Source organism: Eschrichtius robustus, chromosome 11, assembly GCF_028021215.1.
Source record: "Eschrichtius robustus isolate mEscRob2 chromosome 11, mEscRob2.pri, whole genome shotgun sequence".
Taxonomy (NCBI): Eukaryota; Metazoa; Chordata; class Mammalia; order Artiodactyla; family Eschrichtiidae; genus Eschrichtius; species Eschrichtius robustus.
Window position 1 is genome coordinate 71,999,849 of NC_090834.1, and position 20,221 is coordinate 72,020,069.

A 20,221-nucleotide genomic window follows, 5' to 3' on the forward strand; every position below is an offset into this window, starting at 1 on the left:
TAGGGGAGGGAGTATGGGGAGTTACTGTTTGCTGGGTAGTTTCAGTTTGGGATGATGAAAAAGTTCTGGAGAGGGATAGTGATAATGGCTGCACAACAATTTGAATGTACTTAATGACACTGAACTGTACATTTAAAAATAGTTAAACTGGTAAATTTTATGTTATGTACATTTTACCATGAAGAAAAATATGAAAAAAACAAAACCAAAAACCCACCCAGGAAGGTACGTGAACTTTGTCCTGTTCCCAACTCTCAACTTCTTACAACTTGCTAAGTTATGTCCACCCCCTTCCTTACCTGAGTCTGGACACTAGATAAATAAGAAATGGTGCATATATACTAAAAAGATAACTGACTATTTAAAGCAAAAATAATAACAATATCCATCATAGGGTGGATAACATGACATGTAGAAATAAAATATAGGACAATAACACAAAGGATGGTAGTAGGGGTTGGGTGGAATGAAAGTACATTATTGTAAATTAGTATACAGTCAGAATGGTCAGACGCTACGATGAAGGTATGAACTATAGAAATGGGAATACATTTAAGAGGCACTTCTAGGATAAAACAGACAGTAACTGACAGGATAAAGATGCTAGAGGGAGAGACATTTCCTTCACTGGGCCCTGACTAATCCCAGCAAGCAGAAATAACCTCATAAACCCTTGCATCACTTCCACTGGACTAATCACACGCTACTGTTATTACATTACTTTGTCAATTTTACAATCATTAGGTTATATATATGTTATGCTATATCACTTTGTCCATTTCCCCAACTAGAGCATAAGCTCTCAAGATTCATTTGTTGGGTAAATGTAGGATAAATGAACTTACATTTTGCTTTTTCTTCTCTTGAACCAAAGCTACATAGCGCAAGGCAACCTTGGTCAGAGTTGTGGCAAGCGAGGCAGCCACAAAGAAATCTCCATCCAGAAGGAATCCTCGCAGGGGAGGTCTGCAAAGCAATCAGGAAAAGTGAAAGCCACCAACTTCTCAGCCGCAGGCAGCTTGTGTGTAAACGACTCAAGGAAGCCTACTGAATGCTCTCAGTGCCACCCTTCAGTGATACGGATCTCAATTATGGTTCCCTCTTTAGCTCTCAGAATAAAAAAGGAAAAAAACACATGGCTTTAACACTTATCTTCAAATGATAAAAAAGCTAAATGAATAGGGAAAGAGAAAATGGTTAAAGGTGCATATACTGAAACCAATGAGCTACATTCAAACCCCAGCTTAACTATTATTTATTGTGTCCCTCTGAGTAAGTTGCAAACCTCTCTAAGCCTCAAATTCCTCTATAAAATGTGGTTAATCAACAGGATACTGTCAAAGACTATATGAGACAAACTATTTAGCCCAATGCCTAGTACATAGTAACCATTAAAATTTTAGGCAAATTTTCATCAACTTCACTATAAAATTGAGAACAAAATAAGGAGGAAAACATCAAAATTTTATTCCATCAATTAGAAGTGGAAAATCTTCAAAATGTGTTTTCCAAAGGCAACAAAACTCAAATATCATCAGTTACCTTCACTTAGCATTTTCTACATAAGTAAAATAATTTTAGTTTAAACAGAACACAGTTATTTCAATGAGAACAGTTATAAGGAGCAGAGGATTAAAACTATTAACACAATTTCTGGGAGAAAGAACTTAAAACATCGTTCTCCTTTCAAGTGTCTTATATGGCAAAAATTTCCATTCGGGTCAAAAGGGTAAACTATCAATAATAAGAAAAAGAAATCCTTTGAGTGTTTTAGACACAGGAATAATCATAGAGGTGTAGCTGGCAGGGCACAGGTGCCGCAAATTACCTTTCTTCCTCTTTCTTTGTGGGTCTGGAACTGCTAAGGGCACTCTGTGTTGCATAGGTGCCCATTTCAGTTACCAACTTCTGAACTGGCCCCACAGTTATTTCTTCTTCAGGTTTTAATTCACCAGCTTCTTTTTTAATTTCTGACTCTACAATTGGGATCTAAAAATCAATTGGAAACATCAATTTAGCAATAATATCAGTAGCAAGCAAAACATATTTAAATATTCAATCATTTCTATAGTTCTCTACAGAACTATTCCCACAATGGGATTTTTGGAACTTGGGACTCTGCTTTCAATTTTCATTCCTTCCCAGGATAATGTAGTGAGAACAGGGGCATTGGAGTTGGATGCCACTTTTAGTTGTATGGTTCTGGGCAAATTAATTAAACCACTTTGAGCCTCAGTTTCCTAATCTGTTAAATGGAAATCTTAATTCTTTCCACACAAGTTACTTAATAGGAAAATGCTTAGGACACTGACTAAGACAAAGGAGATACTCACTAAGCCTTATTTTTCTTCTCTATCCCTTCCCTTGAAATACTAACCAAAACCAGCACCCATCCTTCCATAAAATGAAATAAATCTAACTTATTTGTACATAATAACTTCATCAACTTCCTCTTTTAAACCAAATGGATACTATGTATTTATTTCTCAACACCACTCTATCATCTAACTTAACAGCTCTAAGAGTCTTCAATCATTATCTATCGACTCCTTTATTATATAGATGAAAAACCTGATATCCAGTCAGGTTAAGGAACTTATATCCAAAGTCCCAGAGCTAATTACTGGCAGAAGAAAGACTGGAATCCAGGCTCCTAACAAGCACTGTTCTTTCTATTCTACCATATGGTTGTTTGCATGAGGAAATACTGCCAGTTTTAGTACATAAATACATATTCTAAAGTCAGCCCTGTTCTTATAATATATGCATTCTTTTTTCATAACACAGAGGATTAAGCAGAGTTTTACAAGTCTTTTTCTTTTTTTAAAACACAGAACTTTTTGTTCAAATAAAATCTTACCCAGAAGGGTAAATAATACAGACAAAAGAACAGGTGTTATGGCTCAATGCAGGGGAGGGCAACTCTCCTACTTTCCCATTGCCCAAAGGCTTAATTATCTGTGTAATTAAAATTTTTTCAGTGTTCTTTAGCCCAAGCACTACTAAATAAAAACACAAAAGCAAATCACCACATAAAAGTCAGTTTACTAAAGTAAAAATCACCATATAAAGTAGCATTTACTAAAAGTAAAACATACCTCCCCAAGGGACCTGCGGACCTCAGTCATCACACTCTGAATGTCTTCCTTGGTACTACAGTATTCTCCCAGGATCCATAATGCTCCTCGGTAAATCCTATAGCAAGAATACAAGTTCTGAAACACTGATTCTGCCAACAAGTCTTGAAGCAGTGATCTTTCTCTGTGAATTTAAGCTTAAGCAAGAAAACAATATTCTGCAGTTGTGAGGGACTATGGATGAAATATTAAGGAAGAATATAACAAAGACACTAAGTTTCTTTGATTCTCTCTTGAAATCAAAAGGATTAAAAGGAAAGTAAGTGTCTTATCCATCATTTTTAGGAACATTCTACAACTGGTAAACCCAGTAGTAAAAATAAAATACCAAAATGTTTCCCAGAAAGGTGTTATCTCCCATTTAGGACCAAATCTAAAGTAAATTTGATTTTATAACTTACCACTACAAAAAATGTATTATTTTAATATAAAAAGTAATTCACTGAAGAGGCAGGATGCTGAAAAGAACAATGAAAAAGGAAGGAATGCAGAGGATCACAACAAAAAGACCAAAAACATAAAGAAAGCAACAATTTTCTAATTAAAAAATGTTAAACTGAATAAAGTCTTCAGTCATCTTTTCCCTAAGATTTTCATTAAATTTATTCAAAAAAATTCTAGAAACTGAAGCTCTAAGAGATTATGGCTGCCAAAAGCTAAACTTTGATATGTTTTTTTTTTTCCAGAAAGGAAGCAAATCTTTCTCACTTCCATAAATATCAATACATTTTCATATCATAAAACCAATTTTGTAGTCCCTTCTTTTCTATACAGGCAGATATAATGCAAGTCTACTACAGTCTATCAGATGATTTACATGAAGCAAAACTTGGATGCAACGTCCTTTCTCATTAGCAAAGGCTATCTGAAAGGAAACAACTCAGATTTAGGTTGTATTTTCAATCCTTCACTTCAGTAAATGCTAAAGGGGGGATATAAATAATAATGGTATCCCCAAAATGATACCTTTTAAAAATACGTTCCTTAGTCACTTTAGGATTTACAATGTTTTAGAGGAAGTGAGAATAGAGAAATCTACCTAAATCACATGTACCAAAAATTTTATTTTGCCCATAGATTATGGGTTAACTAAGGGTGAGAGTAGGGGTGACATGTTTCTGACATTTATTTTGTCTTATTTTGTCTTGACTGTGTTGAGACACCTCTCCTCCCCTATACTGTCTATCAACTGACCCTTAAAAATAGAAATTGGTAAAATGCTTATTTGACTTTACATTTAAACAGATTTTAAACCTACTTGACAGATTTGATAGCATGAAAGACTTCAAGCATCTTCTCAACAATAAGCATTCTCAGGTTATCAAAGCGCTGAATGGCTTCACGGACAAACTCCAAGACATCAGCAGCTGCTGCTTCATTACTGTCACTGAGAAATTCCATTAACTAAAAGAAAAAAATGGATAACGATTACATATTTTCAGAAAGAAAATTATCTAAGGTTTAATAAGTAAATTAAACAAGTTTACAAAGAATATAAATAATACTTTTCAAATACACAACAAAATGTAAGTTGAGAGACAAGCACCATTATGTAAACAAAGTCATGATGGCTTTTCAGTTTATTACAAAACACATGATAAAACAGAAGCTGGAAATCCACAATTCAAAATAAATTAACTGGACACATCTAAGTTGTAACTAAAAGTAAAATCATTTTAGAGAAAATTCAGAGCTCAAAGTCAAAATTTCAAATTACAATAACATACCTCATTTATCTGACAATGACAGAAAACAAAATATTCTGGGTATGTTAATTTTTCCTCTAATTAAATCCTTCAACTTTAAGAGGTAAAATCCCACTGAATGATCTATACACACAGAATAATTTTACTTTAGGGAACTGTAACAAACATTAATTGCAATAATATGTGGAAGTATTTTTGTCACTATTTTTTTGTTTGTTTATTTTTTTTGTGAAGATGTAAGAGAAAGAAGTCAGAGTCCTTATCCTTTTGAGCTTAATAGTAAACATAAAGATCCCTTCTGACCATGAGATTATTGATTACAGACAGTTGAGATTTCCAGAGTTTAACTGTTAAATAACTGGAATTTCTTAATTTTTATTTTTAGAGAATTTCAAAATTAAGATCATTGGAATTACATACCACAGGAATAACATTTGCAGCCATATCTGGAAATCGGACGGAACAGGAATGCAATGTTCGCACAAGGAGTTGTCTGTATTTATCAGTATCTTCATGCTCTGACACATTATTTGTTTTAATCACTTCCTTCTTAAGGACAATAACCAGCTATAGAACAAAGTAAAAATAAGTAAGAATGACATCATGTTTGGCTTGACGGCTTACAAAGTGCTGTCAAAGTTTTGTTTTACCTCTTCGACATTCCTAGAGGAGACAAGATCCAGTGCTAACTGCAGAGTTTTCTTGCGTACTTCTAAGTCTGGTGTGCTCAGTACTCTTAGGATGTCCATAACCAGATCCTGAAAAAGAACAAAAAAATCCAGAATTAACACCAGTATTTCTAGTCACAAGAAGAAAATCCTAACTGTAGAATAGAGGATTCTGTCCCTCATGACCTTAATTCTTTGATCTATAACAAAATCATTACTGGTGGAAAAACCAGATAATTTGAGTCGCCCGATATAAGGCAATATGAAGTATATAATATCACATATGATGCATTCACACTGAAAATGTTTACTCGTGACTCTATCAAGCTTTAGCTCAAACTTACAGTTTATAGGAAATACAAAAGTCAGAGGAACAAGCTAAATGACACAAAGAAAGTAACCAGACACATCTAGAAGGAGACCAGACATTTGGTCTGGTCTCCTGAACAAGTCAGTGTCATGAAAAAACGATACTGCTCAAATTAAGAGACTTAAGGAACCATACATCACAACCACATACATCACAACCAGATGTGATGTTTGGTCATGAACTGGAAAAACCAAACTAAAGGGTGTTTTAGGGACATCTGGGAAAACTGGATAATATTAAGAAATTATTAGCAATTCTGTTAAGTGTGATAATGTTATTTTGGCTCTGCAGGAAATTGTAATATTTTAAAGGAGCATAATTAAAAATCTATAGCAAGTAAGTATTTTTAAATATAGCAAAACAAAATATTTTACTTCTTGAAAACTTCCTATTTTTAAAAATTTCTCTGATAAAAATGTTCTATAAATTTTAAGAATGAATGAACTGTATAACCTTCACTTACATCTGCCAGTTGTTAATATCTTGTTACATTTGCTTTGTCATACTCTCTCTACTCCTAAATGTTTTAGCGTATACTCAAGAATAAGAAAAATTTCTTATTGAACCACCGTAAAATTCTCAAATTCAGAGAACTTAACATTGATAACAATACTATTAACTAATAGAGTCTATATTCACATTTCTCCAACTGTCCCAATAATGTCCTTTATAGCAAATTTTTTGTTGTTATTCTGATCAGCATTGTTAGTTAGGATCAGCATTGAATTTAGCTCTATTTGTACCATGGGGCTTTATTTTTATAACAATCATTCTCACAGATTAAATAGGTATGCTGATAATTTTCTAGAATTTAATCATCTTTTATTCTCAGTTGGTATAATTATTTTCCAAGAAATGTAAACTATATTAAAATTAAAACAAATATATCTCTACTGCTAAGAACACCAAGTGCAGTACAAATAGAAAAGACAAAAGGTAACATATTAATTCATGTTAGAAATGTTTTTTTATAACAAAGACAATACCCCAAAAGGCTATGGTGCTTCAAGAGTTTCACCTTAGTTGACCAAAATTTAAACTGCCCAATCTCCAAGCATTTAAGTTAACCAAGACAGTAAGTCTTAGGAATTATCTCAATTTGAAAAAAGATTTTATTGAGGATTTCTCTCTTTTACAAAATACTTACCTGTAGTACTCGTTCATGAGCAGGATGTTCTTTCAATTCTATCAATCGATCCAGAACTATGAGCTTTACATTGTTGTCACTCTCCTTAATAATTAAATCAATGTAACACTGAGCAGCAGCCTATATGAAAAAAGAAATATATTTTAAGAACACATTCACCTACCTTAAACACAGAATCTGAAAATAAGAAACAAATAAAGCCTCCAAGAAACCAAACTACATTTACCACTCCTGCACTAAAAGTTTATGCATTTTTCCCAGAGGAATGTGTCCATCTATTTCCCAAGTTCTAACAAATTTCACTATTTTTTCAAGGTTACAAAAAATCAGAAGCATCACAAATTAAAAGGATGAAAAGGGGCTGTTACAGGCAGAAACACTTGTTAACGGGCAAAAATTAAGGGCTGAACCTAAGGAACAAGGCAGAAAAAAGCTGACAGAGAATCGCAAATAGTTTAGCTATTGAGCATCTTTTAGTTTAGGTGCAAACTCTAACACACCTGCATTACAGTACAGAAAAATCAAGAATATAAAGATGGCCCTGAGTCATTAAAAGCAAAGGACAAAGGAGCAAACCTGAAAGAGCTCCCAATGACCAAAGCTGGAACAATTTGATCAACAAAATAAATAATAATATTGGATTATAATCCTCAGAATAAAATATCCATATTGATATAAAGAAAGAAAGAAGGAAAGGAGAGAGGTGGGGAGGGAAGAAAGGATGAAGGAGAAGGGACAGGTCCTCCTTGTGGAAGAACTCCAAATAATACATGTAGAATAAGGGTAATAGAAAATCACCATTAGAATATCATAGTAGTAACTGCTGTAGAAAAGATTCACTGATAGTTGCTAAAATTAGTTGGTGTAAGTCTGAAGAGAAATAGGATATTTGTACAGTTTCAAAGTATCTTCTCAAGATATTGATTGATTACAAAAGGAAAAATCATAACTCAACAGTGGAGAAATCTGGCAGACACCACCCTAACCAAATGATCAAGGTTAACATCACCAGTAAGACGATTTATCAGCATCATATACTCCTAGATATGATCCACTGAGAATGGTGCATCACTTCTGTGGTATTTCCGCCCCCCCGCCCAAATGCATAACCTTAATCTGATTAGGAAGAAACACCAGACAAACCAAAATTAAGGGATATTTTACAAACAAACTGACCCAGTACTCTTCAAAAGTGTCAATGTCATGAAAAACAGGGAAGGGCTGAGGAACTGTCACAGACTGGAGGACGCTAACACATGATAACTAGATGTTACTTGGGATCCTAAACTGGATCCTGGGACAGAAAATGATCTTTAGTGGAGAAACTGGTGAAATCTGAATAAAGGCTATAGTTTAGCTAACAATATTGTTCCAATGGTAATTTCTTAGTTTTGACAACTATATAATTGTTATGCAAGACATGAACATTATGGGAAGCTGGGTGAAGGGTAATGGGAACTTTGTCCTAGTTTTGCAACTTTTCTCTAAGTCTAAAATTATTTCAAAATAAAAAGTTAAAAAGAATTTTTTTAAGTATTGGTGGCGAAAGCAGTAAATTCTCCTATTTATACAATCTGGCTTTCTAGAACACTTCATTCTATGAATATAGCAGGGGTTCTTCACATAGTCTTGATAGAGTAAACTAAAAAAGAGAAATATTTCATTGTTGAAAATATTCACTGGAACTTTTTTAGGGTCCATCCTTTAGGATCCAGTATCCATTTTCCTAGATCTAGTTTTTAATGTGATTAAAGTATGGGGGGAGATCTTAAAATACCAGTATCATTCTCCAGAAACTAGAAATACTGCTATTCTCTCTCTGTCTCTCTTGCTCTCTCTCTATATACATGTGAAAGCAGAAAGAAAGAAAAGAAGGAAGGTCAGACTATGTAAGAAATCAAATAATTTTCTAATATTTGTAGTTATTTCTATGCCATGTAATGCCGTGTAACCACACAGTAAACTGCAATGTCACTAAATCATAAGTCATAAGATAGCATATCTATCATCTAATTGGCACCCCCCCCAAGAAAAAAAGCAGTACCTTGATTGCAGTAGGTGCACTAGAGAGTGTCACTAATGTTCCAGCGGCTTCATATTTTACAGCAGGGCTAGATGACTGTAGTAAGTTATAGATGCAGCGAATGAAACGAGCCCTTTCTGATGGATTAGCATGACAGACCTGGAGAAGAAAACATTTAGGTTTCAATTGACTGCAGGCACACTTGCTTTCAAATAGATTTTTAAAATAGATATCAGCTTACGGGATGCTAGTTTTCTTAATTTGAAAGCTAAGAATAGTCTTATAAGGACACCTGAAGATGTCGGCCAATGTCGGATGAGACGCTGTGACACAACACTGGTAATTTCAGAAAGAAACAGGTTTTACTTCAAATAATTGTTACGGCTACTCAATCCATTTATTCATTCAATAATACTTTATATTTCCACTCTTTCTATAAAGATTTTTAGATGGCTCATAATTAAAGATATGCATACTATACACAAGTGAAATAGAAAGAGAAAATGTAAAGTAACAAAGGAAGGACAACACATTAACTAAGCACACTAATATGGGTACTGTAATAGGTATTAAATTCGGTCCTACATTTTTATTCTGGATGTCATGTCAAAAAGGGAAACATGATGGATTATATAAATCTCAACAGCTGATAAAAGAAAAATACCAATTCTTAAATAAAGCAAGAAAGATAATCTCTTTTTCAAGTACTACTACTTATTATTTGGGGCCATATTCGATGTTGGGAAGACAACTATAATTTTCTATCCCGTTCTAAATGCATCTTAATACCTTTACCTGTGAAGCAAATATTCCTTACTTTTTCTCTTTTGAAGTCAGTATTTATGTTAGATTCTCCTAAAATGTATACAGTCAAATCTCCATTACACCAACATGACTCAAAACTTCTTCCCTCTTACTATAACCTGGACCCTACCAGACAAAGAAGTCACTGGATAGCAGAGAATCCCTATTTTTGAGACTCTCAGTGGCATCCCTAAACCATACACATGAATTATATTTATATATATTACACATATTATATTTATATATTTATAGTTCTGGTTTCATCTTAAATGCCAGTTCCAAATGACTGGGTACCCTGTGTTGAAAGGGGCCTCTTTCCTGCAGAAGCAAAGAGGCTGTAATGAGTGAGAGTGTCTGCTAGGGGTATTCTGTCCATGCCATCCTATTCAATAAAAGTCATTCCTAACAAATATTTTTGTTGGCCTCCAATGGTATCAATAGCAAAACTGGATGTTATTGCATCTTTTATTTTCTCAGAACGTTAAGATGCAATCAATTCTTTCGAAGGATATATCGAATTAAAATGTTGCCAATAAAGTACTTCATTTTAAAATCCAAATCTCTAATCTAGTTTTAAACTTTCTGTGAGTCAATGGCTTACAATGTCATATTAACGTATTTAAAGTCTTTCTATTCCCTTTTACAAACAGGAACAAAAAAATTCTTAAGACTTTTTTTTGGTTTGTTTTTAGACTTCCAAAGTAGTCTTGTGTGGGGACTGCCCTGGTGGTCCAGTGGGTAAGACTCCATGTTCCCAGTGCAGGGGGCCCGGGTTCGATCCCTGGTCGGGGAACTAGATCCCACGTGCATGCCGCAACTAAGAGTTCACATGCCGCAACTAAGAGTCCACATGCAGCAACTAAGAAGTCCCCATGCCACAACTAAGAGTCCACATGCCGCAACTAAGAGAGTCCACATGCTGCAACTAAGAAGTCCGTGTGCCGCAACTAAGAAGTCCGTGTGCCCCAACTAAAGATCCCACATGCTGCAACTAAGACCTGGTGCAGCCAAAAAAAAAAAGTAGTCTGGTGTGTATTCAAGAAAAGATCTTGACTTTTATTTCAAAGCCTAATTCATAATCTATTCAGTGACTTAGCAGTACACAACAATTTCTTCGCAGCTGTATTGGGTCAAACCATGAGTTTTCATAGAATTCTTTATGGAGGTTTAGAAAGAATGGAAGTATTTGGAAAATATGATAAAACAAAGGGAGTGGGGAAGACATTAATAGGCCATGATATAAAATATTTCTACTGTTAAAACATATTATCCTAGCAATTAAGCAGCATCCCAGAGACTACTTAACCTTATCTCAAACTCTTAATTTTGCCCATTAAGGATTAGTCTCACCTTATAAATTAGTTCCACAATAACCAACTGAAGAATGTCTCCAAATGTCTGAACTTGATCAATACAAGTACTTAGGTAATCCAAAGCTCGATCCTGAAAAAATAACAATATATTTATCAAACTCAACCTCATTCAATAAAAGGACTTAATGAACTTTAAAAAATATATACAACTAAATCTAAAACAAATGAGGAAATGAGGGCAAAGGAAAATTAATTGAAGGAAAAAAATGAAGGTTAACACATAATGTAAAAGTCAAATATATTTTCTAGAAATGGCCCACAAATCTAGGGTCTGAATTTTCTAGCAGCTAAACCAAGTAGAAAGACATTATGTATTACATGATTCAGGGTATCCACACAATCAAAACAAACCAACTGCTTACAAGCACAGTTACTCCTATTTCTGAGACCCAAAAGAAAAATCTTATTCTCACACACTGAACACTGTGATATAGAGAACTATGACCTCAACAATAGCTCTACAGTAAAAGTATCAACAAGTTTTATTGAACTATTTCTGATTATGTCCCTTCATGCAGGTAAACAGCATAACAGCAATAACACAGGTAAATAAAACCAACTCTAGAGAACGACAAACATTGTGGCCCAAATAAGCAGCTTTCTTATAATCTCGTTTACAAAGATAAAATGATAGCATCTAGATTTCAGAGGAATGGATAGATTCCATACTTTCCAGTCTTCATGCATATTTTGATAATAAATACTGGATGGTACAAATTCCGAGATTAGATGCCACCAAGGTATGCAGAGTCACTGCTAACCAGCAGAAGAATAAACTTTAATCACCAGCGAAGCTGGATGTACAGCTGACATTTACTTATGAAGTCTGAAAAGCCTAATAAAGACATATCTACACTGAAGTCCATCCCCTTTTGAAGCTATGGCTCACGGACCCTATAAAAAGCTACTATTTTTCTCCGTTAAACAATTTTAGATCTATACTAAAAGAAGGAAAAATAAAGCCCCAAAACAGAGTGCCACAGCACATGGCCATAATAATTTCAGTCTGGAAGAACTGTAAAGTGGCTGCTATTAAATGCTTCTCTGATGTTTACTTTAAAAAAAAAGAGTATATACTTAAGCAATATTCCACAGAAGGAATTTTTTAAAATTCTATTTTTATATAAATTAAGTTAAAAAAATCTAAAAAAGTCAGAATATACAAATCACATGTACTATAAACAAAATTATTGACTAAAAACTTGATTAGGCCTCTGAAATATCTTTAATTCTCATTTAAATACAGTCATAAAAGTATTTTTTAAAAAGTACTTCACCTGATCTGCATGAATAAGCATCATAAATGCATTTCTTTTGCAACTTGCATCCTTCTCATTCACCAGAAAATCATGTATCAGTTCAGGAGCATCAGGTATAAGATGTTCAAAATTTCTTGAAATAAAACAGGTAATATCCATATTTAATAAAAATCTACTTTGTTATTTTAGTAACTCTCTGGACACTACCAAAATTAACCTTTATCAAACCTTATAACACTATCAATTTTTTTGCTTTTCAAAACTTTAAATCAAGTAGAAAATTTTGAGTATGAATCAGAAGCTTATATCTTCATCTATTAAGTTATCAAATTATATGTTTTCTAATTCAGTACAGAAAAAGCTGATTTATCCAACATGCTACCTATCAACCGAATAGCTCTAACAATTCTCTTTCATATACTTTAGGGATATAATGTTGATGCTCATAATGACAACCTCGAGGTACTGAAAGATCCTTCATTAAGAATTATTAGAGAAAAAAAGTCCCTTGAATTTTATTAATTATGCACTGTATTTATTTACTTATTTACTTACTCCTTATTTTGAAAATGTAAACTGTTTGCAGTATACAAAACAATGAACACCAGCTTAATAAAAACGGTCACCTAGCTTTAACAATGATTAATTCATAGTCATTTTTGTTTCACCTACATCTCTAATTACTTCCTCTCCTTCCATATTATTCTTAAGCCAATCCCACACCATGTTAACACTTCTTCTGTAAATATATCAGCATGCTTCTCTAAAATTAAGGACTCTTTCTTTTTTAAACTAATATTAATATCATTATCATATCTTAAAAACTGTAACAATTCCTTACTATCATCATATAGAAAGTGTTCAAATTTCCAACTGTCATGTCATGATTTTTGTGTGTATATTGTAGTTTAAATTCTGAAATTTGTGTAGTCTGTATGGTAACTTTCAAAGAAAGTTACATTATTAACCAGAATACCACTTTTCCTAACAGACAACAAAATCTAATGTAACAGTAAAAGAACTGTGAAATTACTTAACAATCAACTATTAAAGTACAAAGATATTTATATAAATTACATTCTAATTCTAAATAAATTGACACCAGTGACTGTAAAAACCAAGCATTCCAGCCTCATCTAACTCATTCTTTTAAAGTCCAAACTTTAAAACTGCCTTTTTAGAATGGCTTTTAAAGTCCAAAATCTTCAGCTTTCTAAGGACAGCAATCAGCTGAGAATTGCAACCCTTCCTATTAAAAAAGTTCCCTCCTTAAGGCTTCTAAGTGTAAAAAGACTCACATTCCACAAAAAGAGAATTCTAAAATAAGGTCAAAATCTCAAAGCTATGGGCTAAGCAAGTTAATAAATAATTGGGCTGGAGTACTAAAATTGAGAATGACAGGTAGTGTCATAAACTGGAAAGTGCACAACCTGTTTAAAGGGGGCCATATTCACTTTCAGCAGATTGTCATTATGCAGAAACTAGGACCCAGTGTGGCCAGATCTTTCAACTTTTCAACGTTAACAACTTAACGATAATAAAGAAAAAATGTTCAGGCTAATCAAAACATATTTGCAAGCTACATACAATCTGCAAGGAACCACTTTGGAACTTCCAGTCTGAAAGACTGAACAGTCCTCACAGAACTAAGCCAAAGGAAGACCTTTATTTACCTATAGATAGTATAGATGGCCAAAACAGCATTTCTTCTAACATAGCTGTGTCGATGCTCCAAACAAGCACGGATAGCTGGCATTAAAGGTTCCAGCAATTCTGCCTCTTTCAATTTGCAAAGAAAACGAAGAGTAGATCCTCGAATAAATTCATTAGGATGTTGAAGGTCCTGATATAAAATTTTATATATGAAATGTTGAGTCCCAACATTTTACACAAAACCCACAATTTTTAAATACAAAATTTTCCAATAAAAAAGTCAGAAAGTAGGTTTGAGGAAAAAGACCTAGATTATTACACAATTTCCATCACATTCCTGTTGATTAAAGCAAGTTTTACTTATCACATCAATGTCTTATATTCTATGTGTCATTGTTTTTTATTAGTAACATATAAAATGCATGGGAAGTGTCTGAAAAAAGTAACAATAAAACTTTTCACAGTAACTTTTTACAACTTCAGTTCCAAATATCTACAACCTACATCTTACCCAAGATTTAATTTTAAAAATTAAAACAAAGCCCATTCCACCAACTTTACAATTATTTAAAAGTCAAAGCAGTATTTGGAAATAATCATGGTTTGGTTTACCTTTCTATATGCATCACATACAAGGATCATTTCGTGTAAAAGTCTCCCATCTGGAGTTGTTTTAGGAACAATTTCCCAAAATACCAGAAGTAATTTTTTGATGGTGTGATCCTGAAGAGGTAGCACAAAGCGAATGATAGTCATCAGAAGTCCAGGAAGCTTTTCACCATTTAGAATCATAATGATTACTTTCTTCAAAGCTTCAGTCTTTGACTTCACATCTCCTTTTTCTGATTCAAAGATTCCAAAAAAAAAAAAAAAGCACAATTATTTCAAAAGAAAATTTCTCAGATAATTTTAAAAGCAATTAACAAAATAAAACATTTTCTCACATTATCAGTGGCAATGGTAACAAAGGTACTAACCCAAGTGACAAGGGTTTTCCACCTGGCTTTGACAAAAACAAGCTGTACGACTTTATACAAGTCATTCATCTCTGAACCTCATGATTCTTTACACATAATATAAAGGCACTGGATTAGATCTTTGGTCCCAAACTAATGGAGTTAATGCAGAAGCCGTGAATCTACAGGTGCACTAAATAATGTATATCTCAAACACACATGTAGCTATTTTTCAAAATTTAAACAGATGCTGTTATGTGCTTCTTGAATTCAAAGTAGCTTTTAGTCAGTGTGTATTTTCTAAACCAAAGTTACAACCACTATTACGGGGGTGGGGGTGGGGATCAGCGACATGTTTTCAAAATTAGGAAAAACCTCAAACTCAAAAAGGTTGGGAATTAATAGACTAGATTAATTCCAAAATCCCATCGTTATTTCTACAGGCTACAAAACTTTAGAATCTTTCTTAAGAAATTACCTAAAAAATTGGAGGAAAATTAAAATGTACTGGATTAGTAACCATTATTTACAATAAAGGATGATGCATTTAAGATAAAATGCTAGTTTACTGTTACTTAACCTAAAAATATTTGCTATATGTTATGCAAAACAATCTATAATTTCACATCGTTATTACTGCATACTGAAGAATTTATGGTAAAAATCTTTTGGATCCAAAATTCAAAGACAGAAATATGAGACAAGCACACTCTACTACAATTGTTTAAATTATGACAATAAACAAATATCTGGGAGAGGGAAGGATGAAGAGGGATGGTAAAAGTCTTTAATAATCAAGAGGAAAAGAAGAGAACTAGAAGTAAATTTTCAACAGAACATATGTGGCTATTAAAATAGTTCCTGTTGTTGCCAAAGAGACAGAGACTGTGAATGACTAACTGGTAGAGTTATAGGAAGGATTTAAGGTTCAGAAGAATCGTACTAGGTAAATCAAAAGTTCTTTCTAGCCCCCAAAAGCTATATATCTATTACCAACTTGGTATGATATCTTAACATGTTGAATAGAGAATATCCTCAGGTATTTGGACTGAGAACACAGTGAGGGTTACTGCCAAACTTATCCCATAAGGGTCAGTAGTTTTGTTTAAAACAGACTAACTTCTCATGCATCTTTCCATGCTTCAGAGTATTACATCTCCTGCCACACATGAAAAAAAATTGTGTGCCATATCAAATCAAGAAATGAACTAATGTAAAAGGATGAATAAGTATCAATCTGGGCAAACCTTCAGTTTTTAAGTCATGAGGATGACAAAAACAGCATCAAGAGAGAGGACAGTACTACAAAACTACAAAATAAGACAGATAGGCAAAGTTCTAAGTGGCTAAAGTTGTATTCACTGAGTCTAAACAGGTTTTCCTCTCTTTGTCCCAAAACTTCCTTTATGAATATAAAAAAAAAAATTTTTTTTTACCTAATCTGTTTGATCGTGTAAAGGACACAAAGTCCACAAGACAACACCCTATCACTATAATGCTGATGGCTTCTTTTGTTCCAGTTTTAGGCTACTTTTCATGAATTAGCAAATCCAAAAAGTTTAGCAGGATAAAAATCCACTTGTAACTAAAGGTTAAAAAGTTTTAAAAGTAAGTTTATTAAGCAAACTTGTAAAAAGTCAACACCATTTATTTCAAGTTCCCCTAACCCCAATTTCCATTTATTCTAACAATTCAAATTGAGGTGAAGAATGCTTCTTTCCACATACTCAAAATTTTCAGAACTTCTTTTCCTGTGTGAACACTATCAAAAACATAGAAATTTTCAAATATCAATTCAATTCACCAAAATATACTCCAGGGACTGTATAGTCATCAGGGCTCACATCCAGTGATTAAAGGTAAAGGGTAGTTAAAGCAACTCACTATTTCACCAAACAAAAGTATTTGTTACTCAAATTGGAAGCTACTCCTAAACTTTTTCTCATCTCAAATCTTTTGCGATAAAGTAAAAAATATACAAAAAATTCAAGACTACTTATTTATTTATTTGGTAGGTGGCAGGTAGTTAAGAGTATTTTTACAGTTAAGGACAAGTTTTGTTCCAGCAATAAACAGCAATAAAGTTTATTGTACCAGCAGTAAACTTAAGTATTCTGGGGGGTTAAAAATTAAAACTTTTAAATTATGAGAAAAAAATAGTACTGAAAGTTTATTCATTAATTTGCATTCCATTCTACTATCTAACATGAACATGAAAAAAAAAGGAAATACAGTACAGGTGGCTTTTGTAAACTAAGGACATCAGTTTAAATGCCATAAAAAAACATTTCTTTTTCCTTCTCTAAAAACAGACCTCAATAGAAACCTAGTATTGAGTAACCTAAATCAGGAGATATTCCATTACTGCTGATTAAGAGGTGGGAATATGCAAGCAAAACATCATCTCCTTTCAAACTGCAAACTATCTTTTAAAAGATACTCTCAAGGTTTGAAGCATAATTTTCCCTCTAATCTGTTTTAAACAGTAGTTATCAGTTTAAGTTAAACTTATTTTTAGTAGTTCAGTCAAACAAGAATCATTATCTTGGAATATGCATTACTTAAAAAATTTCTGACAGAATCACTCACAAAAAGGACATACAGTATACACTTTTAAAATTCAGAAATATAGTTTTTGTTTTCTTCTTCGCATAAATACTTTAAAAATGAAAAGCTTAAATCTTTCTGAAAAATATACATATATCTCAGTGTTGACTTACTTGTTCAACAGGTAGTGAACCCAAAGAACAAAGTTCTTTTGGTTTTACAAGCTAAGTAATATGAAGTTAAGTGCACAAAGGAATTAAAACATTCAAATACACATTCTCAACCTGTTATTTACAGAGAACTGTCAGCTACATTTAAACCAGACATTACGTTATCTTGAGGAATAGTTAAAAACTAAACCATTACATTTCTTTAGCCCCATCCCACCATGTTATAAGCTAAACTGAGATGTTTTATTTCTAAAAACCAATATTGCAGGCCTAAAGGTAACACATTTTCATTTTTAATAAGACAAAGTTCTATTGAAGAGATCCTAAGAAAAAAATTAAGACAAAAATTAAGCATTTCTAATTATAAAGGAACTTGAAAAGCAAATGAGCTTTTTTTCATTTCATTTTCAAAGTATTATCAAAGTTTACCTAGATCATTTTTTAAGCTAATTTCAGAAGGTGGTTCTGAATCCATTGGCACGTTAATTAACGTATAGCATACGTTCTCAGCAGCCGTCATGGTTTCCGGTTATAGCCAACTCTCGATACAAGATTTAAAGATAACGGATGCCAAAAAAAACCTAGAAAAATAAATACAAGGATATCATCACAAGCGAAAAAACAAAACAAAACCAAAAAACAAAAATAGAACCAGTAACTATCGTGATCTTTCTTGTCTTTAGTTCATTCAGTTTGGCTTATGAATTTTAAAGTATTAGAAGGGGAGGATCAATCTATGTTATGTTGCATAAAAATAAATCCTGACATATTAAAAAACACACACTTGTCAGCCTTGGCCTAAGGTATATTATCTCCCACCGCACGATCCCGCCCGGGGTTCAGAATGCTGTACTGCAGAACTAAAGCCCACCATACAGTGACAGTCCCCCAGCCCTCCAGCCCATCGCGATATAAAAGTGATTTTTAAACATAATACACAATCTTAACTTCTGAAGTTAAAAGAGCCCGTGCACGAATACTCTGCTGAAACCTTAAAGAGCTTTAATGCGTTCATCCGTGGGACGCTTCCCCGTCCCTTCCCTCCTGCAAAGCAAGCCCCGGTCCGAAATGGCGAGCCCCGGCGCCCTGGGTCGGAGAAGACCCCCGGCCAGCACGCAGACCGAAATGGGGCGTCCCGCCCAGAGCCTTCCAGTCCCGCGTTCCACTTCGCCAGGCCCGGACGCTAGCGGCCTAGTCGCTCCCCTTCCGAAGCTTCCCGCTAGAGCGCGTTCCTCCGCCTCTGCCCAGCCCAGGACGACTCTCCGAGATTAGGGGCTTGCGGCCCGCTACCTGACTCCGAGGGGCAGCGGCTGGGGAAACCGGGGGACCGTGTCCTCCGGCTCCAACCCGCAGCAGCGGCGGCTGACCAGCAAAGCCCTAGGCTGACGTGGAAGGGGGTGGGGAACCGACCCAGGCCACAGCCACCTTAGCCCCTACGGCAACTCAGAGAGGACACGCATCTCCATCCTGCGTCTGCGCGCTGCGAGTACGTCGTAAGCATTTCTAATTCTAAAAGAACTTCGAGTCTCTTCCTCTTCTCAAGCCCTCGGCCGCTTTAGGCCAAAGAGGGAGCTGGGAAAATATACTTAAGTTTTCCCTGCAAGCTTGGGTTAAGCGTTGAGGTTATTTAAACGCTACTTAGAAATTGTATTTTCTTCCAGAAACGGAAACAACCAAGGAGAAGAAGTGCTTGGACAGAAAGGAAAAACATTTTACAGGGCTCTGTGGCCCAGTGGCAAAGAACGCTAGACTGGGAGCTGGAATCCTTTTTCTAGCTTACCCACTAATAAACTGGGAAAGTAGCTAAATACAATTTGAGAAAGTAATTTCAGTTCTTCTAATAAGAGACACTAGATTATATGAAGATCCATTTCAGTTCTTAACGCTGTAGTCTGAATCTCTGCCTCTGCAGTTAGGCTGGAGTTGCTTGAACATCACAGTCGCACTGGTATGATTTCCGGTCCTTATTTAGTAACGGTCCCTTTCATGATCCTTTACAAGCACCTAGATCAAAATTTTTTAATCCTTCAAGGGAGACTGACAGTCACTGTTTTAAAAGGATTTTACCGGTCTCCAAAGACCTAATTGTTACAGCTACAATCATAGTACCTGCGGTTTTGTCCATTTAAGGTTCCACGTACCCCCCTCCCCCAAAGAGGGTTTTCTGGCCAATTATTAATAAATTTTTTTTAGAAACCTTAAGCAAAATACTGTGAATACAAAGAGGTCTGACAGAACCTGACCTTATTAATAGGCTCATCTCAATTAGGGAGATAGAACACAAATAGTGCTTCATCTATCTAGAATCCAGCTATTTTGAGATTTCTTCTTTCTGGAACCATCAAGCAAAAAATAAATTCTTTGAGAACCCAAAATATATCGCAAAGGCCATGTGCTCCTCAAATCCT

At 34.4% G+C, this 20,221-nt stretch overlaps 1 protein-coding gene across 2 annotated transcripts in view; it reads right to left on the reverse strand.

The window, feature by feature from the left end:
• COPB1 (COPI coat complex subunit beta 1) overlaps positions 1-19,218 on the reverse strand; it is a 31,733-nt gene extending 12,515 nt beyond the window's left edge. The window contains exons 1-14 of one of the 2 annotated variants that reach the window (XM_068555203.1): positions 19,104-19,218; positions 18,243-18,394; positions 14,753-14,982; positions 14,161-14,330; positions 12,506-12,620; positions 11,206-11,298; positions 9,073-9,210; positions 7,029-7,148; positions 5,494-5,601; positions 5,264-5,410; positions 4,396-4,541; positions 3,099-3,195; positions 1,829-1,989; positions 846-966 (exon numbers count right to left, since the gene is read on the reverse strand). In XM_068555203.1, coding sequence (XP_068411304.1) covers positions 846-966; positions 1,829-1,989; positions 3,099-3,195; positions 4,396-4,541; positions 5,264-5,410; positions 5,494-5,601; positions 7,029-7,148; positions 9,073-9,210; positions 11,206-11,298; positions 12,506-12,620; positions 14,161-14,330; positions 14,753-14,982; positions 18,243-18,333 — 1,737 coding nt within the window. In that variant the 5' untranslated portion in view covers positions 18,334-18,394; positions 19,104-19,218. Of the gene's footprint in view, positions 1-845; positions 967-1,828; positions 1,990-3,098; positions 3,196-4,395; positions 4,542-5,263; positions 5,411-5,493; positions 5,602-7,028; positions 7,149-9,072; positions 9,211-11,205; positions 11,299-12,505; positions 12,621-14,160; positions 14,331-14,752; positions 14,983-18,242; positions 18,395-18,804; positions 19,065-19,103 lie in introns of those variants that run through there. The other variant, XM_068555204.1, reaches the window with a different exon arrangement.
• Positions 19,219-20,221: the final 1,003 nt, after the last annotated feature.